Source organism: Aplysia californica, unplaced genomic scaffold (assembly GCF_000002075.1).
Source record: "Aplysia californica isolate F4 #8 unplaced genomic scaffold, AplCal3.0 scaffold00066, whole genome shotgun sequence".
Taxonomy (NCBI): Eukaryota; Metazoa; Mollusca; class Gastropoda; order Aplysiida; family Aplysiidae; genus Aplysia; species Aplysia californica.
This window is the reverse complement of record NW_004797336.1, coordinates 34,315-59,995: the sequence shown is the minus strand read 5'-3', so window position 1 is coordinate 59,995 and position 25,681 is coordinate 34,315. Positions and strand designations below refer to the sequence as shown.

At 41.6% G+C, this 25,681-nt stretch overlaps 1 protein-coding gene across 2 annotated transcripts in view; it reads left to right on the top strand.

Moving 5' to 3' along the window:
- LOC101845390 overlaps window positions 1-25,681 on the top strand; it is a 46,090-nt gene that overhangs the window by 12,723 nt on the left and 7,686 nt on the right. For both annotated transcript variants that reach the window (XM_005093547.3, XM_005093546.3), the window contains exons 5-14: window positions 1,723-1,867; window positions 3,407-4,517; window positions 5,336-5,449; window positions 8,730-8,894; window positions 9,771-9,986; window positions 10,868-11,003; window positions 19,881-20,002; window positions 21,493-21,561; window positions 22,301-22,543; window positions 23,865-24,363. In XM_005093547.3, coding sequence (XP_005093604.1) covers window positions 1,723-1,867; window positions 3,407-4,517; window positions 5,336-5,449; window positions 8,730-8,894; window positions 9,771-9,986; window positions 10,868-11,003; window positions 19,881-20,002; window positions 21,493-21,561; window positions 22,301-22,543; window positions 23,865-24,363 — 2,820 coding nt within the window. The remainder of the gene's footprint in view (window positions 1-1,722; window positions 1,868-3,406; window positions 4,518-5,335; window positions 5,450-8,729; window positions 8,895-9,770; window positions 9,987-10,867; window positions 11,004-19,880; window positions 20,003-21,492; window positions 21,562-22,300; window positions 22,544-23,864; window positions 24,364-25,681) is intronic.

Genomic DNA, 25,681 nt, shown 5'->3' with positions numbered 1-25,681 from the left:
GTGTGGGGCAGCCGTATGTTGAAGGGACCTTTATGGCTCTTCCTTTTGGGCGTAACATCCGTTTTTAACGCAAGTCTAGTTTTTTCCCCCCCAGGGTTCTATCTTTTAATATAGATAGTGAAACCTTCAGTCTTATGGTCTTGAGACATTTTGTAATTTGCTTGAGATATTTTTGATCGACCCAACAAAGCATGAGAAATCATTTACAAATTTCGACTGGTAATGACATTTTTTTTTCTGTCTGGTAGAATAGAAGACAAGCTGAGATGATTTTTTTTCAGAAATAATAGGAGGTGAAATGTAATCATGGAAAAAGGAATCCTCCCCAGTTTTGCACAACTACATTTAATGCAGTGGGCAAGGTACAGTTGAACTTGTGTAAGACGGCCACCCATTGTCAAGGAGAAAAGTGGCCGTATAAGACGGGTGGCCGTCTTAAGCAGGACTGACCAAGATGAAGAAAACAAACCATTCCTTTCTGAGGTCCCAACTGAAGGCAGCCGCATTGTTGTTGTTGCTGTTATTGTTGTTGTTGTTGTTTTCGCTGTTTTTTTTCTTGTTTTTTTTCTTCTTTTGTTGCTGCTTTTGTGCAAGGGTGAAAATAAAACCAAATGTGTCAGACAAGGAGGACCGGGTGCTATGGTAAAACAAACACACGGGTCGCCTCCCCTCGGAGAACGAGCAACGCTTCTGTTACAAGTTCATGTTGACGTCCATTGCTACTTTGTTACAGACTGGGTAAACAGTGACCACACATCTCACTTACGATTTTTGTATGAGTTCTGGGCAGGGCTTATGGGTTATGGGGGGATCACACGCTTACCTCACCAGCAGCTGAAAATTTGTTACCTATTGGTCAACAGTAGGAGGGGCCTACGCGACATGATGGGTTGGAGGGACTACCTAACAACAAATGCAACAGGTGATTGGATTTGACGGCTCACCCACAACGGCAGGGGCCAACAATGCATGATTTTTAACAAAACGTAATGGAGTCACTAAGGTGGCCGTCTAAGACAGGTGTTATTGTTTAGTATGATAGGGGTTGTGTGTTAAAATATGGTGGCTGCGGCCGCATTAGATAGGTGCTCGTTTTACACAGTTAAATTATATAGAAAAAACGCCTGGAGGGAAATAGAAAGCGGCCGTTTGTACAGGTGGCCGTCTTATAGAGTTGGCCGTCAGGGCAGGATCGACTGTATTGTTCTTTATTAAACATCCCCATAGAAAAACAAAAAGGAAAGAAAGCTCCAAACACCACCCTCCAACCAACTACTCTCCAAATCCATTAGTTAACTGAAATAGAAATAACTTAAATAGTTTTAAGTGAGAATTAGATGAAAAAACCAGGCTATGTGAAAGTAATGAGAAACGTTTGGTTCTTTATCAGGCATCCTCCTATACATTCTGTATTGATATAAAGTAAAGTGGGTTTCTAATGATTTTTTCTCCTTATATCATCATTTAGGTATGCTTGTACATGTCTGCTGTGTTACCATTTTACTTAGTGGCATCGGTAGCCTTGTGGTTAGGCTACCAGACTCATAATCATGAGATTGCAGGTTCGGGGGTTCTGGCCTCAGCTCTGTCTGACATTGTGTCCTTGGGAAAGGCTCTTTACAGGAATTCACACTTGGCTCGGTCCTTTTGGAGATGGACATAGAACTCGGAAGTCGTGCCTCTTAAATAACCTAACAGGGTTCACCATTCTCCTCGGTACAGGATTACGCACCAGTAACAAGTCTCCTGTGTCAGGGAAGAGCGCGGCATCTGCTGACGGGTCAGACAGGGACCTGGCGTCGCGGGAAGAAGACTCGCACACTTTCCACCACAAAATCTTTAAGCGGAACCGCAGGACCAAAGTGAAGTAAGTCGTAAATGGTGTAAATGATGTTAATATAGGTGATTTTTTACGTCCTCATTAACACTAATTTAGATAATTTAGTTTTAATAAGAGTTTTACGGCACTTGCACCACAATAGGATAAATAAGTGCCGACGTGTTACAAGAGAGTAACAAACACAAAAAGAAGGAGAGGAGATAAGGATGATAGACTGTTGGAAAGGAAAGAAGGAGCATACCACACCAGAGCACCCGCCAACCACCCACTTAAATAATTTAGGAGGCAGACTTTGAATCTGCCTGTCAGGGCCAACCCAGGCTGAGACGGATACAACGTCTCTGCAGAAAGACTGAGATATGCTTTAAAAGTTCTCCCCTAAAAGGAATCAAATTTAGGCCTTCTACGTAGGACAATGAAACGCCTACCACGACATAATAGACGCCAGCTGTACTTTTTGCTATTTTCACATATCCTACCCCTTCCCCCCCCACCTCATTTCACCCCTGTAGATTTGGGTTATTTTCTTTTTTATGCTTATAAATAATATTTGTTCGTGTTGGCGGGCGCTCTGGTGTGGTTTGCTCCTTCTTTCCTGTCAAACATCTATCGTCCTTATCTATCCTCCTTCTTTTTTGTGTATGGTACTCTCTTGTAACACCTCTAATCTCCGGCACTTATATGACCTTATTGTGTTGCAAGTGCTGTAAAACTCTTACTAAAAAGCAAATAATTTTTGTGCTTGTGGGAGTGTGTTTTTGAGAGAATGTCTTTTCTCCTGACCCTTGTCATTTCTGTATGTTGTCCTCTCTTTTGCATTCTTTGTTGATCATGATTTTGTTGATATAATTTTTTTCTTACTACTCGGGATGAATCTGGAAATTTAGATTTCTGAAACTGTCTGCATTTTGCACTTGTATATAAAAATAGTCATGATACGAAATGACTCTGACAATTAGACAGTATGTGTCATGACACTGTGGAATCAGGCAATTGTCAATTAGTATCATCTTAAATCGTGTTCATTTGCCTTGCTCTTCATGACAAAATAAAAAATAACCATTTATCTTAAATAGAAGTCGAGATATTTGTGATTGAAGGAGGTGGGAGGTCGCCTGGTTACAGAGGTAAAATTAGCGAGAAAATTGCCGCCAAAGTTTGGCGAGTTCCATTATATTGGAAACTATAAAATTTACAATTTTTGTGCCTTTAATCAATGTTTTTAGTTAAATCCATACAGAAATATAGACACAAAAGATGTTGAGCCAAAAAGACAAAAATGGGAAAAAAATTGCCAGAGTGGCGGGAAAATGCTGATTTGTTCGATTTTATTGATTTAACAAGCCCCTGATTTCACTGCGACGCCTTGCTCATGATCTATACATTCTTGTCATCATTTCCAGGGGGTTTCAAAAGTTCGGGATTTTTAAAATAAACTAATTGGCACCCCTGTTGTAAACAAAGGAAGACTTTGTGTGAGTGCTAAGTATCTGCATGTTTATGTACTTATGTGCTTATGAATCCTATATTTCTGTTATAACTTCCACCTTTCTCATGTCATTCCAGAAAATCTTTGTTAGCAGAAGACGTTGGCCTGGGCAATGTGAAGGTGAAGGTCAAAAAGCTACATTTGTTGGAGATAGATGGAGGGCTGGGGCTGAGCAAGGTGCGACAGAGGAAACACACAGGAAGTGACACGGAGGGCGGGAGCAGCAGTGGCCGGAGCAAGCAGAAGAAATCTTTGTCTAGTGAGGTCGGGGGTTTTCTGTCCAAAGTGAGACCCCCGCCTAAGAAAAGGGCCAAAATGGAGCTGGAGTTTTTGCGAGCGTCAGGGCGGCCGTCTTCAGATGAAAGGCTAGAGTGTGATGGGAGTAATAAAAATGTGGTGGCTGACCAGCTCCCAGGAGCTGATGTGCACAACCCCATGGAGAAGTGCGAGAAACTTGGTAGAGACTCACCAGGTGACAATCTTGGTGTCCCAAAGGCGAGTGATTCTCTACAAAGCTGTTCTGTGGACCCCTGTATTGACAGTTCGCTCAGATCAGTAGTTACAAAAGATCCAAATTTGGAGAATGAGGCATCTGAAGCAGAGAGAAATACTGCGTCTTTGACAGCGGGAAAGAATACCTCCTCAAGTGTGAAAGGAAAACATGTCTCAGCTGTAGGAGGGAGTGGTGCCTCAAATGTAAGAGGAAAAAATACCCCAGCTGTAGGAGGAAATCATCTCACAAGTGTTAGAGGAAAAAATAACTCGACCTTTGGAGGAAACAGTGCCCCAAATGTAGAGGAATCTGATTCGGTGCTTGATGAGAATGAATCTGTCTGTGTCCTGAACAAGTCAAGTGACCCTCTCTCGGTCCAGTCTGATAGTGTTGAGGAGGAGGCATCCGCTAGATTTAAACAAAAAGACACTCTTGCAGAAGAAAGCTTTGGTTCCAGTTCTAAGAAAGCGGAAAGAGAAAGGATGGATGGTGTGGTCAGTGCAAAGGGCAAGAAGTCAGCTCCGTCCGGGCAGGTCAGGGAGCGAAGCGCAGTAACGGTGGGAACTGTCAAGTCCAGCTGGTTGAAAGGAGCTTCGACCAGGGCTGTCCCTCGGAAGTCTTTCTCCAAACCAATGAAAAGACCAACCATTGCAGAAAAATCTAAGGCGAAAGAGTCGACGGTGATGAAGAAACAGGTGAGCTTTATGACGGTATATGGAGTTTAAAATGCTCCGTGGACTTTCTCGTTCTTTCATTTTTCCCCCCTTGTGACGGTAGAAATAAGCACTGTTTAGTCATAGCAGATCATAGTGGTTGTCCTGCATAAGGCCTCACTACTTTCTGTCTTGTGAAACAACATAACGGAAGTATAAGTATAAGGCCATTGTTTGTCAAAGACTGCTGGTTGCAGTGAATGATTTTTCCCCCCTCTGTTATGTATAAGAAGGTAAAAATTAATGCGATACGGTACATATGGAAAAGTTTATAGTCATTTGTCCAGGTAATCCCTGTGTGTGTATTTGGTTAAGGCATGATGTTTCGTGCTGGTGATTTGTGAAATCTGTCTTTTAACCCACTACATCACGGCCCTCTTTTGGTGCGAAATAACGGGACATATACATCATTAAACTAGTAATTAAATCAAAATAAGTGAACCTTTTCTGATATTTTTTCATCTAATGAATGGACTGGTAAAAGAACTAATTTGAAGTCTAAAGTCGTTATAAAGGAGTCTGCCTGTGCTGCTCCCAGCGGCTTACCGGCGCAGTGATTCGGACAGCGAGCCGCTGGGGGGCGGCTTGCTGGGGATGAGTAGTCAAAGTACGTAGATAAATAAGGCTATAAACTGAATTTCCTGTGGGGAATAGGTCTAAATAAAGTTGACATTAACCTTGTTTGCTACTTACTACTTTTTAATTTTCTCAAACAGGAAGTTTTATGACGAACTGGTTCCTGCCTTCGCATTGAAAACATTTCTTTGTGTATAAGGTTTCTGATGTTGGGTCTTTTGCAGAAATCCAAAGAGAACAGCAGTAAATCCAGGAAAGTGGAGTCGGTGGTGTTGCCGAGCTCAGCAGACGTGAGGAATATTTCTGTGGAGACGGAGTTGACGCTGTTGCTTGAGCAGGTGGGGTTTAGTTCATTGTTTCGTTGTGTATGAGCCAAACGTAGTTTTGATCTTGTGGGGATATTGTTTTGATTGAAATTGATGGATGTTGGAAAATTGAGTGTCTTCTCTCTCTCTCTCTCTCTCTCTCTCTCTCTCTCTCTCTCTCTCTCCATCTCCCTCTCCCTCTCCCTCTCCCTCTCCCTTTCTCTCTCTTTCTCTCTCTCATACTACTGTGTGGCATTTCTATTTCTGTGTGTTCTTATTTTCCTGAAATACGTCATTTACGTATGTCAATGGGTGGATACGTGTGTTGTTCCATACTTACTTCTTTAATAATTGCTATTTATCCTAATACAAACTGATGACAAAACACGTCTTATGCATGTACGTATATGCATGTATATATGTATGATATGTACGGTATGTGTGTAGGTGTAGTATGTAGGCATGCATGTAAGTATGTGTGTATGTATGTGTGTGTGTGTGTGTGTGTGTGTGTGTGTGCGTGCGCGTGCGTGTGCATGTGTGTGTATGTGTGTGTGTGCTTGCGTGCAAGTGTGTGTGCATGCGTGTCCAATTTATGTTAAATATCCGATGTGCTGCATCATTGTATGTAATTGCTGAGCCATATGTTAAAATGTGTGGATGTATGGGCCAAAGGCCTTTCAAATCTATAAATCATTTTGAAATGTGGAAGAAAAAAAATTAAATCTCTCTCTCTCTCTCTCTCTCTCTCTCTCTCTCTCTCTCTCTCTCTCTCTCTCTCTCTCTCTCTCTCTCTGTGTTTGTGTGAGTGCGTGTGTGTCCAATGTGTGTTTATTAAAGTGAATGTGTACCAATGTGTAGGCATATATATGTGCATTCTGTAGGCCTGTCTCTGCGTTCGTGTGAGTGTGTGTTTGTGTGTGTTTCCATATGTGTCTCCTGAGAATTTTGGTATCATACTTTTACCTTTCAGTCAATGTTTAAGAGAATGTCAGCTGTTTCAATTCAGCATAATAATAAAATATTGCTGAAGTCGTTTACTGGCTGCAGCCCCATGTTTGACAGATAGTAAAAGAGTACCAAGTGCACCAAACATCTCTACATGAAAGAGTACATTCACTATAGCATAGAAATGAAGCCTAATATTTTTCAAGACTTTGAGATCATTACAAGTCAGTATTTTATTGCCTCAAACTCGATGATCTGTCGTTATTTCAATAAAAACACAGAGGGTTGTCTCGACTGGCGTCGCACCAGCTTCTTGGCGAGCCTTTCTGGCTCAATACTGTAGTATACTGAGTGCTCCCGGAAGTTTCGCAGGATTCATGCAAAATAATTCTAAGCCGATGACTTTATTCTAAAGGAAAAAAACTGTTCTTTCTATTGGTATCTTTTTTAGCCGGTATTTTACACATTTCGTGTTAAAGTTAGATGATCTTTGAAAACTTAGACCCTTTTTTTTCAAGGTTTTCTTTCTTAACTCCTAAGGCCAAAAATAATAACCACGGGAAACCAATTTCTGCAAAGCATTCGAATGCATGGGTGTCAATTTTAAACGGGGGACCTCGCATTCCGACCGCGAAGGGCTTCCTTTTCCACGGCAATTCTCCCGCTCCAAATACCCGGATATACAAACAACTTACAGTATTATAACGAAAAAAATCAGAACTTTTTCAAAAGTTTTCAGCATTTGGTGTTTTATAGCAAAAGAGCAAAGAAACAGAGATCTGAATTATCCCCATTTCGCCAAAATCTCACGCTCGGAAGGACGCAAGTCTGCTTACGTGCCGTTTTTACGCTACCTGATTATGCCTTTACAATTTCACCATAAACACTCGAGAGCACATACACAGACACACTCACACACAGACACACACACACACAGACACACACACACACACACACACACACGCACACGCACACGCACACACACATATACAAACACACCAACACAGATACTCACACATGCACATAGACCTCCTCGGTGGCCTCTTGGTTAGGAGTCCGCTCTGAGAGATCTAGAGGAAGGTTAATTAATCTTTTAAAAGCTGTAAAACTCAATTTAAAAAAAGTCAATCCAAGTGTAAAACTGAAAGATCAACAGGCAATAGCAGCTAGCAGAGCACACCCATACAGTCAGCTGTTTACGTAAACAAGCTTAAAGTGAGCTAGAAGTTCCCGTTTTTACTCTGTTTTACCAATCAGAGTTGTTTACATTTCAGACCATTCATGCTCGAAAAGGGGTCAAAATCTAAAAAAATAGTTACGAACGAAAAACATTGGAGCAAAGATTTTCCACTGGTGGAGAATCTTTGGTTGAAGCAAAGGTGGCCATGAGGTAATGGTTCTAAAAATAATTTCACAGCTACGCAATAGCAAGGTCCAAATTCCTTTATCTCGTCACCCAAGCTCACAACAAACCACACTCACCTCCAAAATAAATCAAAATAAAATATTTGTGGTAGATTATGGTTTATTTTTATCTTAATTGAAGAAGAAGACATTAAACTTTCAATATGTCCAAAAAACAAATATTTTCATGGAAAGTCACTTTTTTGCCTTTCGAGCCTCGTAGCAGATAATAGTTCAGTGCGTCTTACAACTGATATTGAGCGGGGCAGACAGATGTGTTTTAATTTTTTTCTTTTTTCTGAGAATGTTTGCAATCTGCTAATGAACGGCGAATAAATGCTGTTTTTGAATGTCGGCTCATTGCACAAGGCTAAGTAATTAATTGTTGATCTCCTAGTAAAAGTGCACATGATGTCTGTTGTCACCTTACTGTACTGTACAATCTGCATAGCTAGGCAGACCATTGAGAGTGGCAGGCTATTTTGTAAAGTATATTTGTTTTCATTCTGTTTACAAGACATTTGTGTGGTATATGCTACTAGTTTTCTAGTATTTGATCTAAATCTAGAAGTGGTGAAAAGTGAGAGTAACGTCACAAATTAAAATTGTTAAATGAATTATGTTTTCAGTAGGTTATGAAAAGAAAAGGAAATAAGTTTGATTTCCCAATATAGGGAAAGTATTTTGTCAAGTATTTCTTTTTTTTTTTTCAAGTGCCTTGGCAAGAATGATTGAAGGTGCCTGCCTTTTTAATGACTTAAACTTAATTGATGGTGGAGTCATCATCATCATCAATGCCTTTCACCCCTGGCAGCCACAAACAAGCTCCTTCCATTTATCTCTGTCCTGAGCCGTCCTTCCAAGCTGATGGTGGAGTAAAACACTGTTATTATCTTTCACAACTTAATACCATTGTGTTAAATTTATCTCTTTTCCTTTTTTGTTTGTTTTTTGTTTAAAGCGATCCAAGTCTGACAAGCCCCAGAGGAATCATTTCATCTGCAAGCTATGTCAGGCTGTGGTGAAGAGTGCGCGGCGCACCATCAAGCACGTGTTGAATCATGGCACAGAGCCAGACTGTGTGCTGGAGCAGGTGACAATAGGCCAAGGGAAGGATGTTTCTCAGGTGAAAATGACTGTTGTTGTAGTCCTGATCTGCGGTTGGTTGGCAGGTGCTCTAGTGTGGTTTGCTTCTTTCCTATCAGACATCTATTGTCCTTATCTCTCCTCCTTCTTTTTTTGTGTTTGTTACTCTCTTGTAACACCTCTAATCTTCGGCACTTATATGACCTAATTGTGTTGCAAGTGCCGTAAAACTCTTACTAAAGCTAAAGTCCTGATCTGGTGGGTTTTTTAGGGTGGATTGTTCAAGGTTCATGTAACATCTGTCTTCCCAGTAAATTTGTGTGGGATTAGGTGTCTTGCCCCCCTGTAGGCTCGGTGGGGGGAATAATTGTATTGCATCCACGTGTTGGCAGGTGCTCTGGTATGTTTTGCTCCTTCTTTCCTGTCGAACATCTATCGTCCTTATCTCTCCTCCTTTTTTGTGTTTGTTATCCTCTTGAAGTGCCTTTGCCCCCCGGGGCAGTGCCACTGACTGTAGTGTCTTTAGGCCATTCCCAAAGGAGAGACATTTCTCGTTCAAGCGCAGTAGAATTGTAAATGGGCTGATTCATCATGTCACGCTCATAACTATGCCTGAACTGCAACAGGGAACTGCTGCTTTTTCTTTCCTAATCCTTACTATTGTCATTTTCCTCTACGTCTTTTGTATGTTTGTCACTCTTTTGGGACCCACTATTTCCGGGGTGCCTTGATAGTTGAAGCAGACTTTGTGCTGATGAAGCTAGAGAGGTGAGCAGAGTAAATCTGATTCCCTGTAAGGACTTCTCTGTTGACATCCACCCCTTGGCTCTCGTATGACCTTATACAGTTGCAACTTGCAAGCGCTGTAAAACCTTTACTAAAACTCAAACGAAACTGCTGTTCCCCTTTCATTTAGAGTTGCGAACTGTGTGGCTACCACAGCACGGTAGGGAGGGCCTACTACCTGCACTACCACCGCTACTTCAAACACGGCATGCCGCTTCCTCCTGGCTGGAGCAGCAACCGCTGCGACATCTGTGACAAGGAATGCCACACCAAATTCATGCTCAAGGAACACCAGCGCACGCACCAGAGTCAGGAGTCGGGCTTCACGTGCCCGCACTGTGGACAGGTACTCTCTCGGTGGGACAAACTTACCAGAGGTGCCGAACTTCTGAATAAATCTGAAAACCCAGATTCCTGAGATTCTTTGGAATTTTTGCCTGATTTCAGGCTGATCATTGAGAAGTAGTTGCACTTTATATATAAAAGTAATCTTGATACGAGATGCATTTGGCAAAATGATCTATGAAATCTGAGTCCCCGTTTCCATGGGATCTGAAAAGTGTATGATTTTTTTGGGTGTATATCCAGTTAACACCTCTGAATTATGGACATTGTCAAGTGAGAACTCCACTGGCTTATAGGTCTTTTTATAGAGAGCCTGGCGTGTCTCTTGGTGTGTGTAATCAAATATGTCTGCCTGGCATGAGAAGGACACTGCCTACTTACCAGCAGGATAAAATTATACTGTAAGGTGAAGAACCTGCTATCGTCTATTTTAGATCTAACAGGGAAGTGCTCTAGCAGTAGTAGCAGAAACAGAAGAAGACGAAAAAAAGAAGAAGGAGGAGGAGGAGGAGGAGAAAAAGAAGAAGAAGAAGAGGAGGTCTAGCTGAATGCTGTGCTGCTGTTATTGATTACTGACACAGCATTGGACGCATTTTGGATGTACAGAAAAGTAGGAAAAGTGGGAAGACATGAAATAACACCAAGAGGCTAGCCCAGGATAGAGAAAGGTGGAAAGTGTTAGTTCGCGGCCTATATCCTGGTGGTGGGTGAGAAAGGCAATGATGATGATGATTAGACGCATTTGAATTTTTTTCGATTTGTTATGTGAATACATATTATTATTCACACTGGGATTGTATAATTGCGTACAGAATAAGTGAAGTGTAGTTAACTCATTTTCCATGAGATAAATGGCGTGAGCTGTCCTTTTCTTTCTGACAGGCTTTTCAGAACCGTAACAGTTTCAACAACCACATCTTTCACAAGCACTCGAAAGACCGCAAGCATCAGTGCAAGGTTTGTGAGAAGAGCTTCAAGACCTGGACACAGCTCAAGGTCCACTTCCGGTCACACACAGGTCAGTTGTTAGTCTTTGGGTGAATACAATCTTTGTGTGATGTGTGGGTTTGTGTCTGCGATAGTATGATTATGTATGTGTGGCAACATGGTGAAATCAGGCGCTCATCAAAATAATGAAATAGAAGAAACCAACATGTTTTTTTTACCTGTTGGGTTATTTTGATCAATTTGTTTTGGGCCATGGGCTCATGACCGTTCTGTTTCTGTGTGGATTTACTGAAAAATGTTGATCAAAGGGCATCACCAAACTTTAGTTAATTTTACCACTGATACCAAGTAACCCCCTGACTCTTTCAATCTCAAATATTTCTATTTCTGTTCAAGATAAAGCTGTCTGCCCGCTAATCGCTACCCCTGTTCCTGGCCAGTCATATGCGAAGGCAGCCTGGCCAGTCATGAAGTCAGCCAGTACCTCTACTGCTGACTTCCCAGAGCCCGCGATCAAGAGGCGATTTTGTGCACAAAAGAAAAAGGTCCCTTCTAGCTCTGTGGCATCCACCTTTGAAGTGCCACTGTCTAACTGATTTGGGGTTCTAGGGGAGGATGGAGTGGACTCTTCCTCCACCCTCTCTTCTTCCCCTCCCTCCTCTTCTATCCCTTCTTTGTCTTCTTCCTCCCCTACCCCGGCCACTCCTCCCCCAAATCACCCACTAGGCCGCCGCCCAATCCAGGGCGGCAGTCTAGAAAACACTCTGCCTCCCCCGCAAGGAAGAATCAGAGTGTTTCTTCGAAGCCAGGGTCTATGTGCTCCAAAGTAAAAAATCCTTCATAATAACAGTCCTGCAATGGAATGCTGGTTGACTCCAACCTTCCAATGAAGAATTGCAACACTTACAGGCCACACTATGCCCACTTGTATACAAAGTTCGCCCCAGGTACAACCACAGACTTAAAAGGATTTACTGTGTATCATCATATTCACACGGAGAACCAGATTAGATTGCTTCCGGTTGAACCTCCTTCTACACCGACAACAAGGCACTTCAAAGACAAGTTCGTCTTAAGCAGACCCTCCAGGCTCTTGCCGTACAGGTCACCCTGCACAAACCAATCATGATCTGCTCCCTTTGTATCCCACCAAATTACCCCCTCAAAATAAGTCCACTAAATGATTTAAAGCTCCACCTCCCAAAACCCTTTATTTTGCTAGGTGACTTTAATGCCCACAGCCCCCTTTGGGAAGACAAACCCACACACCATAAAAGGAAAATTAATACAAGATTTTTTCGTTTCATAATATTTTCCTCTTAAATGACAGGTCTCCCCACTTACAGAAACAGATTCACTTTTGGCACTTCATCCTTTGACCTCACCTTTTGTACCCCTGACCTAGTCCCAGAACTTGAGGGGTCTGTGCTGGATGACCGTACAGACCATTTCCCAATTCTTTTAAAAAACAATAGCCCTAAAATGATCCGATCCCAGAACGCTTCAATTAAAACAAAAACACTCTGGGACGGGTTCACCATTGAATGTCCCCAGATTTTGAACCCCACTTTTGACCTCACAACAAATTCCATGAAACGCTTCTAGAAATATGTCACAAATACATACCATAAACATCTTCCAAACAAGATCTGGTTCTCTGAGGAGTGTTATGATGCAGTAATGAACAAGAAGGCAGCATATCGGAGAGCCATCGACAACACCACCACAGAAAATAAAATAAATTATTTAAAAGCTTGGGCTGAGGCACGTAGATGCCTCAGGGAGAGCAAAAGACAATTGTTAAGAAAATACATCTCCAAAATCAACAGTCAGACACTACTCAACCTAATTTTTAAAATCGCTAAAAAAGTTTTGGGTATACGCTCAGACACCATCTGGCACGTCCAGAGGCCGGATGGAACCACAGCGAAACACAGGCAGACATCGCAAACACAATAGCGACTTCTCTCTCCAAAAACTTATCCAAAGCAAACTACAACACCATCTTTCAAAACATCAAAACTAACAGGACAACAACACCTAAACCTACAATGCAGACTTCTCATTAGACGAACTAACATCGTGCATCTTGGACCTGGGAAATACAGCCCTAGGTCCAGATGACATCCACAACCAGATCATTAAGCATTTACCCACAGAAACACTTAACACTCCTACTAGATTTATACTCTGACATGTGGCAGTCGCACTCGTTTCCAGAGTCTTGTTGTCTCGCTACTGTCATTCCAATACTTAAACTTAACAAAGAACACACACACCTATCCAATTACAGACCAATAGCACTGACGAGCTGTCTATGCAAACTTATAGAAAAAGTGATTCCCAGGCGACTCAGGTGGTTTCTTGAGATGACGGGTTGGCTGAGTGGTCTCCAGTGCAGATTCAGGAAAACTCGATCCACTCTGGATCATCTGGTCCACACGGAGACCTTCATACACTAGACGTTTGCAGAAGGAGGCCACATGATCGCCATTGAAAAAGCCTTCGACACAACCTGGAAGTACGGCATTCTCAGAGACCTGCATGCTCTCGGCATACGCGATCACCTCCTTGCCTTCATTGGAAACTTCCTGAAGAACCGTTCCTTCCAGGTTCATGTCGGATCCTCCCTTTCAAAAAATCCCGACCAACAGGAGGAAGGTGTACCCCAGGGAAGCATCCTTTCTCCTCTCCTATTCAAGATTAAAATAGTCCGTCGTTAAGACCCTTCAAAATGGCATAGGCAGCTCGTTAAACATTGACGAGTTTCTGATATGTTGCTGTTAGAAAAATCCTCAACTAAGATCTATGGAACGCAGCTGCACAAACTTGAAAAATGGGCAAATAATAACGGTTTCAAGTTTTCCCTGTATAAGACGGTTGCAGTACACTTCTGTCGATCAGGCAGATGTGTACTGCAGGCTGGATTTGACATTATATGGGGAAAGGATTCCCGTCCAGGACCAGGCTCGTTTTCTCTACATTATATTTGACAAAAAATTCACATTCATTCCACTCATAAAAGACCTCCGTGTGAAGTGCCAGAAAGCTTTAAGCGCTTTGAAAATTTTATCGCATCCGGAGTGGGGTGGGGACTCAGAACACCTTCTCCACTTATACATTTCCCTTGTCCGATCCAGGTTTGACTATCGCTGTTGACAAAACGCCATGACCTAAACATGCTAGACCCAATACAAAACCAATGACTCTGCCTCACCATGGGGGCTTTCCGCACTTCTCCAGTGGGGAGCCTGCAGGCCATGGCAAGCATACCATCACTAACACTCAGACGCCCACAACTCTCACTACAATACGCAATTAAACAGAGTTCAACACCAGAGAACCCAGCACATGACTGCATTTTCAAAACAAACCTAGACACTATAAACAAATTCAAAAACATCAAAAAACTCATCAAACCATTCGGCCTCCGAGTCCTTGAGGACCTAAAAAACATACACTTTTCCAAACAAGACATTCAACAATTTCTTTTCCCCAACCTCCCTCCATGATACCTCACCAAGGCAAAAGTTGACTTACAGCTGACTACAAGCAACAAAACATTTAAAGCAGAATACAAAAAACTTATAGAAAAAATACCCTGGTGCGGAGCTAATCTTCACCGATGGCTCACTTTAAATCAGACTATCCTGTGATGGCTGCTGCCCTATCTTCAAACAGTACACACCAGAGGAGACTTCATCTTGAAGCCTCCATTTTCTGTGCGGAGGACACTGTCATTGACATGGCAGATTGGCACTGGACTCTGTAGAAAATTCCCCCAACAAATCTTTCCTTATCCTATCTGACTCTCTGTCTTGCATCACCTCACTTACAAACTACACACTCTTACACCCAAAAATAGTAAGGTTACAACAAAAAATACATGCTTTGACTGAAACTGGGAAAAGTATCATGTTCACATGGCTTCCTAGCCATGTGGGCACCCAAGGAAATGAGCAGGTGGATCTCCTGGCAAAGGAATCCTTGTTCCTTCGTTTGGGATCAACGACAAACACTCTTCCCACAGACTGACTTTAAAAATAAAGTCAAACACTACACTTCCAGTCTGTGGGAGACCCATTGGAAGAACCAAACCAACAACAAACTACACAACATTAAGCTCCAACTGGGTCCATGAAAACCTTCGGGCCTCTCTAGAAGAGCCGAAGTCATTTTTATTCGATTACGCATCGGACACACGTCCCTGACACATAAATACCTCCTTCAGGGAGATGAGAAGCAGTTTTGTGTTGGATGTGACACAGATTTTACCATTAGACACATTTTAACAGAACATTTAGGCTTAGGAGAGACGCAAAGGAAATATTTTAAGTGTAAAAATTTGCAACATCTGTTTTCCGTCGTTGATCCCGACAGAATCCTTAATTTTATAAAAGCCATTGGCCCTTACGGAAAGTTATGAAAAACCTTAAAAGTTTTAATGTTATGTAAAAAGTTATTTTAAATGAAAAAATTTATTTACTTAAAATTTTTAGCATTTTAAGATTTTAATTAGGGGGTTTCACGCTCGACTGGCGAGTGGGAATTTCTGCGAAAATCCCGTTTTTTTCCTCTTTCTCGGCTCATAACTTTATTAGTTCTAGCCTAGCATCATTAATCCAACATGAAACGAGAGGTATATATGTGGTTTTTGTTTCCATATTAGGTTCAATGGGGGGGAGAAATGTCTAATATTATACATTTTTTAGTTAAAACTACAGGGTCGGTACGCGTTCTGCCACAACACGTGTCACACAAATTTTTACAAATTTAGAGCGCAGCCCGTTTCTAGCGGTTTATTCGAGCTGAATTTTCCATCGCTAATTGTAGTAGGTGGCAGTAGAAATCACATGATTCTGTAGTAGAATTGGACGCTGGAGAGTTTACAACCCACCCGGAGTTTAAACGACGCTTGTGTAAAAAGTTATTATAAAATATATATTTTATCTTCTAAATTTTTTTTATTAACGATGGAAAACGCTCCCGGGGCAAGTTATACTGATAGATATATCATGTAGCTCTCTAGAAATGTCATTTTTGTTAAAAATGATTAGTTTTGTAGAAGAAAATCGAACTTCACTACACTACCCTAGTTCACTTCGTAAGGTAAAAAAAAAATTCACCCGCAGAGCCAGAAGTCAGGGTCAAATAACTGGATTTTTAATGTATCTGATGTAAACAAACAACTGCCATCAAAGGTATTACTAGTTCTGGTAGCACAAGGGTGACCAATATTATTATTAACGGCCAAAGATACTTTTGACGAAAGTTGAAACTAAAATGAAACTTTCAAAGGATATTGAAAAATGTGGTGGGCTTTGGTCCTCCTCCAATGTGATAAAAAGAGTGAATTCGTATCAATCCAAGAAGGAAAAGATTGGTTGAAGAAAGCGCAGGTCAGGTACTAGAAAATCTTGATCGATGGGCTGGAGGTTGGGGGCGGTCAGGTCAAAAGCGTATACTCAGACTGTGTGTGCATTTCACAGTAGTCATTGGGTGCAAAATTAAAGCGAAGTTGAAAAATCTTGAAGATAAGTTCACTTGGCAGCAAGGCAAGGTGAAATAGGTATTGAGCTCCTCAGAAGAAGGATATTATTATGATTGTTGCTCCTGCCAAGTTCAGTGGCTCAGAAGCCCATGTTACTTTGAATTTCAGTGGTGAAATGAAAAAATGGAACCTTGTTGACTGAGAATATTGCTGGTCTGGTAATTGGTAATATGGCATTGTATCGTAGGGAGTTTACTTATTATGCGCTTTGCCTACCTTTTGCAGTCTCTGTCAACTTTTATACTTATGGTGTCGAGGCGAGAAGCAAACATCTTTCTCTTGATTGTTATGTATGCTTATATTGTTTTTGTTTAATGTTTCTCCTAATGCTCCAGCAGTTGAAAACATCTCTGTGTTGTTGATTTATTATTGTTATAATTCTGCCTTTCGTGCCCTGCTTCTTGGTGTTTAAAAAAAAAATAAATTAAATGTAGGTTATTTTACACCCCTTTCCTGTCTGTTTGGGCCAACCTGGACTGAGAGAGATACAACTTCACAGTAGAAAGACAGAAATACTATACTGTTAAAAAATACTAGAAACGCATAAATTAACCATATGGGCCATCGTGTATAATCGTATATATAGCACTGAATAACTTTTGATATAAATGAAGGAAAGAAAATACATTTTGTAATTTTTTTCATTGCTGTTTATTGATTATCCTCAAAGCTGAATTGATTTTGAACAATCAATTGGATGCTCCAATCCGTCCATGCAAGGGCGGCCATTCTGTACCGGGTGTGGCCTCCTGCTGACTGGAGCACCGCTTGACATCTTCTAGGCATGGAGGCGATGAGATGACGAATGTTGGGGAGTGGTATTGCCCTCCGCTCTTCATCCAAGGCGGCAAACAGTTCATCTGGAGTGGCAGGGGCGACAACTCTGTTCCGGAGACGTCTGTCCAAAGCATCCCAAATGTGTTCTATAGCGTTCATATCCGGTGAATTTGAAGGCCATGGGAGTGTCTGGACATTGTTCCTAAAGTCTCTAGTTACTCTGGCAGCATGCGGTCTGGCATTGTCCTGCTGGAAGATTGCCCCTGGTTGTTGAAGCAATGGAAGGGCATGTTGTAGGAGGACGTTGTTTGATGTAGGCCTGGGCTGCCAGATTGCATTGTGCTCTCACCAGGTTGCTCCTGTCAGTGTGGCTGATTTCTCCCCACACCATCACACTGCCACCACCATACGATAAGGCCTGGGAGATGCATCCAGTAGCGAACCTCTCTTTTCGACGTCGGTCGTGTCGAGAGATGAGAAAATTTGATTCATCACTGAACCGTACGTGCCGCCAGTTCTGTAGCTTCCAGTTGATGTGCTGAGTGGCACATTGTCTCCGCTGTTGGCGATGCCGGTCCATCAACAATGTCCTTAAAACAGGTCGATATGCGCAGAGCCCTCTTTCTCGGAGTCGGTTGTGTACTGTCTGGTCGGAAATTCTGATGACATTCCAAAGCGCTTGGGCCGTTGAAAAGGCAGGCACAAAACCATCCCGCAGGTGATGAAGCTGAATAAAGCGATCTTGGGCTCGAGATGTTGCCCTTGGCCATCAACTTCTTGGTTGATCGACAGTGGAGTTGAACTGTTGAAACCTTGCAAAAAGTGGGCTGATGGTAGACTGACACGTTGAAATGTGTGGTAACCTTAGTTTAGCTTTCTCCGGCTTGCAAACGTCTAATAGCCTGGTTTCGCTCTTCTATTGTTAGTTGTGGAATGGTGTATCGCTGAACTGACAGGGATGAAACTGATTTTTTTGGGCCTTTTATATAGCCACTCTGTGAATGAACTCACTCGCCAAATTCCGTGCGGCTACTCACGAAATTAGACAATTTGTTAGCTTTTTAACTCTTAATTATCATGCAATTCAACAGCTCAGGCTGCGCCTACCTGTGATTAAAGGATGAAATTTGTTGTGAAAAGTTCAAGACAACAAGTCGCACATATGTGTGAAAAAAACTAGCATGCACAAAACCTCATATTTACATATTTTATTATCACGAAAACACATGCACTTGGTTATGCGTTTCTTTTTTTGAAGAGCAAAGATAACAATTTTCTCTCCTCTGGGGAATCAACACTAGGTCTCCTGCTTATGAAAGCGAAGCTCTTAACTGCTACACCACAGACGCTGGTTCTCTTCCTCTGTATCCATCTGATCTTTGGTTGTATGCTCTTTCATTGGATTCTTCACTTTTTGCTGATCTAAAGAATGTATACTTTTGCTCAAGACTGTTGGTATTCTTATGGAATTAGATTCATAATCACTAACTTCAGGCACGAATAATTTAAATACATCGGGGGATGGCAAACGTCTTCGACATGTCCATAATTTGGGTTACGGGCTAAAGGTGATGAAAAATTCAAGAGATATCAGTCAAGGAATGGCAATTTGTACGAGCTATTCAAGATTTTCAGTTTTCTGTGTTCGTGGTTTTCATGCCCAACTACATTCATTTTTTTGGGGTGAAATATGATTAAAAAAAAAAAAAAGAAGATTTATTGTTGCTTTTTTTACAGTTCGTTAGACGCGCCTAGTCGTGCTGATTAAGAAAATATGTACTTTTGTACACTTTTGACTTAAAACATTGATGTTATGTCACTTGTAAGTCAAAATCTGTTGTGGGTTTCATCAATGGCGGCCATATTTGGTCACGTGACTGCATATTACAAAACACATTGTTTATAATGTGGGCCATTACATAACCTTTCTGGAAATGTATGATTGTCATTTGTTTTGCAGGCAACGTTCTCTTTGAATTAATGAAAACTGTTGCTAAGTTGTCTTTCTCATGCCTCATTTTGGCACATTTTGGTGCCATCCTCTTGTCTATATAAGTAAGTAATTAATGATTCCCGAAATGTGGCCAAATTCCCAACAAAAAACTTGCATAACCTTTGAACCGTTTATCCAATCTTCATGCTGTTTAAAAAAAATTTTCTCAGCTCTTTTAGCTCTACATAGTGACATGTATCTTGTTCTAATTAATGATTTTAAAATTTTTTCATGAAACCCCCTATTTTAATAGAAATATTGACCAAACTCAGGCTGTGCAGTGAACTGTTGCAAATAGAACCAACTTGTTTCGCGCACTCGTATGATCGTATGCAGTTGCGAGCGCCCTAAAACTCTTACTAAACGGAAACAAGATAGTTGGGTTATTTTTTAATCAAGATTAAGACAAATGAACAAGATTGAAATGATACGAATAAATTCATATCATGTCCAAAATTTGATAGTGCCAGATTCTATCATATCATGTGTGTGTCTGTTTGTTTGTGTGTGTGTGTGTGTGTGTGTGTGTGTGTGTGGGTGTGTGTGCGTGTGTGTGTGTGTGCGCCTTTATATGTATGTGAGTGTGTGTTTGACCTCTCACGTCTTTACAAATTCTTTTGCACCAGGCAACCGTCCATTTTCATGCCCCGAGTGCGACTACAGCAGCACTACACAGGGCAACATGAAGAACCACCTGAAAGGCAAACACAGCTTTGACGATGATAGAGTCAATGTCATTATTAAAAAGGTTAGTGCCTTTTGCGGGATAAAGGTTGTCAAGATTTCAATAGTACCACTACATATTTGAGGTGCCTCCTTCATAACACCCAGTACAGCCCTGATCTAGACTAGTGATGGTTTTATGACTCTGATGGATGCGAGTTGCTTAATCTTTGAGTTGGCAGAGGTATGACAGGGTTAGGGTGGTCGGGAAGGAGAGTACCGTCTTGTAATGAAGTTGTGCAGACAAATAAGATCTCTTTTTGGAGGTCAATTTCAGAATTTGTATTCTCATTTGTCAATGTTTGACTATTCACTTAGTTGACTCCATCCTCCTGTACAGGCAATTTAGGTTTTAAATTTGTTTCTCAGCCTAGGTTACTTGGAGAGGTTGATATGTGAGACTTGCTGACAAAATGAGTCACTTGTTGCATTCCACAAATGGAGACATCGGCCAAAAATCAACACATGGCTGGACTTTGTAGATTTTCAACTGATAGCATTTTCTTCGAGTCTAAAATGTCTTTTATCATTTCATGCTAATGAATTGTACAGACTCAACCTATAAATTTGACATTACTATGTCCATTGGAGGGATAAAATCCGAGAAAAAACTCATTTTGTCAGTACGCCTCACATAGTTATGGCTGCCCCTTCTGTACTGTGTAAGACAGACATTTCATTTTAGTTCCAGATTTTGCCTACATCCTAAATCATTTTACTGTGTTTATCAATCTATCAGCTTTTAACCCTTTGAGCCTTGAGTTCACTGGCACTGTTCTTCTGAGCTTCTTTGAATTGACTGCTAGATTTACACCACGGCAGGTTAAGGCATGCATTCGAGTACCATGCTGTTGAGGATGAAGGTGTTATTGAGGGTAGAAAGTTATCTGAATTGAATTTGTAGTATTTCTATAAAATGAAAATGGGTAATTCCAGGAACACTGACACTGGTAATGAAGGGATGATGTTCTGCTGAAAAACATTTGAAGCAGTGATAAAGCGATAATTCTTTACTGTTAACCCTTTAAGCCGTAGCCGCCGGTCAGTGGCACATTAAATTACGGGTGTGCCTGGCCACCGGTATACCAGTGAGTGAGACCCTTTCCCCAAACCGGCTCGTTGGGGACAAAACGTGCACGGAAAACAGTGTTTACCACTCAGGACGTTATTGATTATTTTGATGATCTTTCTGAATTAGATGCTGGTAATGATGAGGACTACCTTTAGTGGGTGATATGGAATGTGCTTCTGATGATGATATGAAAGCGTGAATCGCTCAGGAGCTCAGGCAGAGGGGCTTGGTAGCCTCAGGAAGTTAGGGCTCAACAAAGGCTTAAAGGAAGGTTGGCTTTCACCAAAAAAAAGCAGGGGGTCACTCTTTGGCTACTATGGATTTTTTTCTGCAGGTCGTCATCCCTGAATTATGCGTGTCACTGCAGTTTCATTTTTAATTGAATGATCCCAACCGTAATTTTGTAACTCATTCTATGTGCTCTCTCTTCCTGCTGTACACAGCTCAACCAAGAAAACAAGGACTTGGATCCAGCTGGACTTGCCGTTGCTATGCAGGCACTTGTGGAGAAGGTAGCAGTGACCTCTATGTTGTTGTCGCTGTTGCTGTCGCTGTTGGTGTTGCTAGAAAATAGTGGGGGGGGGGGGGGGGGGGGGAGAGGAGAGTAGGGTTCAAGCCTAAATTTGTCATACAACATTTGAACCTTTGCATTTTGCAACTTTTTAACTTTTAAGATTGATGCATCTTTCAGGTTTTACACTTAATAAATTTGAGTCTCAGTTCTTTTCATAAAATGGCTTTGTGAATCCTGTACAAAGTTGCAAGATCTCAATTCCCAAAGTTCTTAAAAATTTCACTTTGGATTGTGTGCTTCTGCTGTGTGCTGCTTCCTGACAGAGCACTTGTTGCTGTGTACAGAGTGGGTGTTTACGTGTGGCTGTGTGGGATGCACTGGAATCTTTTGTCGCTGATTTTGAACAGTCTTTGCTATATTTCCATACCCAATAAGGGATAAGCTTTTAATGGGTAGGACTTTTAGACCACATGGTTATTGTTTGAGGTGTGACTTATTGCGGATAATGCCCTTGTTTTTTTTAAAAGCGAGGATTTTCATATAGCGGATTGAATTTTCTTTGACTGAGAGGATGAGATGGCTAAAAGGATTAAGACATAGTTATGATTTTATTGTCCAAAAATATCCCCCCCCCCCACCCCCACATTTTTGCCACTTCATTTTTAATATGAAGGAGCTTGTTGAGAGAGTGCAGAATGAGAATTGTTCAATGAATTGTTTCCCGTTCTTCTCTCCAGATGAAAACAGACCCGAGCTTAAAATATCCAAATCAGAAAAGGAAATCTGATGGTGGAAAGTCTGGTCTGAAAAAATCTGCAGCATCTGGAAAGTCTGGACGATCACGGTTTGAGGGAAGTCGGATCCAGCGTCTGCTTACCCAGCCCCTGTCCACCCTCCAGCCTCCCACACTGGTGTTACCATCTGTGCTGAAGAATGAAGGTGTTGCCTGCAGCGAAAAGAGCTCTGTTCGAAGTGGCCAGGTCTGGCTGTGTGGTTTTGTCATGTCTTTGGATCTAATATTAATACACTTTGGGTTTGCAGATCTTATTTCGGATCCCTTGGATAAGACACGGCAACTTTGAAGCACTGATTTTTAGGTTAAAAAAATTGCATCCTATATGTGGTTATATAAGCCTACATATTCAGTTGAGTGTCTTGATCTTTCTGCTGGGTTGATCATGACTAGTTAGTCTGAAGTAGCTGTCTTTTGATTGCGCTAAATGTTGTTAATTAGAAAACATTTGTTTCAAGTTTCAAAGGAAAGTGGTTAAGTCCTTTTTGAAAAGGGACACTATTAACTCACTTGCTGCCGGCGCCTTAGCTCCGACCAAGCCGCTGCCTGCCAGCTTTTTTTTTTTACCTTTTTCAAAATCCAGTTACTCTCTATCTATTTATGTAAGATTTATGAAAATTGGCCAGTTTCAGTTGGAGATGTTGAGCTTTACAAAACAGAGAGAATTTTGACTGTATGTTCTTTTGTTCATGTTTTATAGCTTTTAAAAAATCGACGAATTTTGGGAACCAAAACCTCTTGTTTTGGCCAAACTAGCCAGTACAATATTTTTGCTGTTTTTGTGAGAGTGATGCAGTTTCTGTCCTAAAATACACACAAAAATCTATAACAAAACAAAGAAAACTAAATTTATAAGTTTATGATGACTTAGGCTACACTATTTCAAACGCTATCGCTTGAATCATTTGTCGTCGTACTAGACTCTCGTACTAGATCTAGTATTAGTACTACTAACCTACACTGCTGTCGACAGGTTGTCTACCTCTTTCTCTCATCTCAAACAACCATCACTACCATTATTTTGCACTTCATTATCTCAGTTTGTTGAATCATATGGATTCAGAATCTCTAAAATTATGCGCCTTTTTCAATTCATATCGGCATGAACATTTGTTGACTTTGGCCGCCCGAAGTTCAAGACAAAACCCAGAAATAAGACAAAGGGAACTCCCGTTCCAAAAACAGGCAGGGACACATTGTAATAAAGTGAAACTGCTCTGAATGGTCAAAGGGATGTTACTCTTGTGATTGGGTATGCATATGTGTTGGAAATTAGTAGAAATAAAGAGGATAATACGTGACCGACAAGGGTGCGCTAGCGGCGGTGAGCAGTTGTCGCCTATTGACTGACGACAGGTGCGATAATGGTGGTGAGTGAGTTAAAATCAAATCTGTTTGAAAACTTAGTCACAACCTTTGTACTCATATAGTTGCTTTAGTTAGATCAACTCGTCAGCATTGAGTTTACTAATCCCCCTCCCCACCCCTCGGCTTTCTTTTCCTTCCAGGTTAAGTCTGAAAAATCCACCTCAGTGGTCCCCATCAATACCTCTACAGTTGCTATGCCTCCCGTCATGTCGCAAGAGACGGTGTCAACTACAACAGCAGCCACAGCCACAGCTCTGCTCCCAGCCAAAAGTCTCCTGCTGCCTCTGTCCCAGTCCAAGCCCCTCCCCCCACCCTCGGTTCTGTGTACCGTCCAGACAGCTGCAGCGACGGTTGGGGTTGGCGGGCAGGAGTCAGACTCGCTCCTCAGCTGCTCCGTGATCCCTGTGCAGATCCTGCCCGCGCCTAATCTGGACAGCTCCTCCATGATGGAGATCCCTTGCACGGTCCCCCACCAGACTGTCAGTTTTGGCACGGCGGCTGACATGCTGGCATCGAGCGTTGCCGTGATGAACCACCATCCCCACCACCTTCCCACGGTGCACTGGCTGCAGACGGATGGCTCGCCTCTGACCTCTGTGTCGGCTGTGACATTGCCTCAGGAGCCTATTACGATCTTGAGTAAGTAATAACAATATATGTGAGGCATGCGCGGAGATAATACTTGTATGAGATGTTGTTGTTGTTGTTTTCAAATCCCTTTAGCTGCGAACATTTCGCTCTTGGCAGCGCAATGCGTCTCTCAAGTAACCACATGTCCTTGTCATCTGGTCAACGCCAGAGTAGAGCAGGCTTTGTAAGGACGAGATAGTAGTTACGTCTGCGTTGATGGCTTGGTCAGTGCTCTCATGTCACTTCCTTTGCTCCAGATGAGCAAGTCGTCAGCATAGAGTGCTTTCTGGCAGGAGATGACATCTGGCAAGTCGTTCATGAACAACAGGAAGAGGATACAGCTGAGTGCTGGCCCCTGTGGGAGGCCTTTCTCGAGTGTCCTCTGTGAAGAAATCTTGCTGTCATATGGTGTCTGGATAGTTCTGCAAGACAGAAAGTTCTTGATTCAGCTGTACATCCTTCCTGCTATCCCAAGCTTTTGCATTTTGTAGAACAGTCCCTTTCTCTACACACGGTCATACGCCTGCCTCAGGTCGATGAAGACATTGTATGAGATAGAGTGCTATATAAATGAAATCAATTATTATTACTATTATTTCACAGACAAAATAAGTTACTTCTCGCAATCCATGTATGGAGATGTCGGCTGAAAATATGCACACTTCAATTTCAAATTTGTACATTTTGAACTGATGGGATTTTCTTCAAGTTATATAGTTTGTTTTTTCATCTAATATAATTAAGTGTACAAATTAAACCTATAAATCTGGCCTATGTCTGTGTTCTTTAAGATAAAATCTGAGAATTGACTCGTTTTGTCAACACACTTCCCACTTGGCAATATTTTAGCAAATAATATTTTGAGGAAGTCGTGATAATTTAATAACCGAAATAGAGATTTTGAGTAAGGCATACACATTTTGATTAATTAAAGACTGTTTTGAAGAGGTCATGATGATTTAATGACCCAAGTGATAATTTTGGTTAAAAGGCATAGAGATTTTGAATAAGCAATGACTGTTTTGAAGAGGTCATGATAATTCTAAGTAAATGCCATTTTCAAGTGAGGCTTAATGTTTTGAGGACGTCGTGACGATTTTAAGTGAATGCCAATTTTGAGTGAGGATTTTGTGAAAGTAAGAACCGTTTTGAATAAGTAATGGCAATATTTTCAGCAGTAGAGTTTGTGCTCATTACTGGTTCTCAATGGCCTGCTGAAAATATTTTTATTCTCTCTCTCTCTCTCTGACCCCCAGTGGGTCGGGGGGATATAAATAGACCCACTGCTTCGTCTGCAGAAGGTGCAACCCCTTCAAAGGCGGAGTGT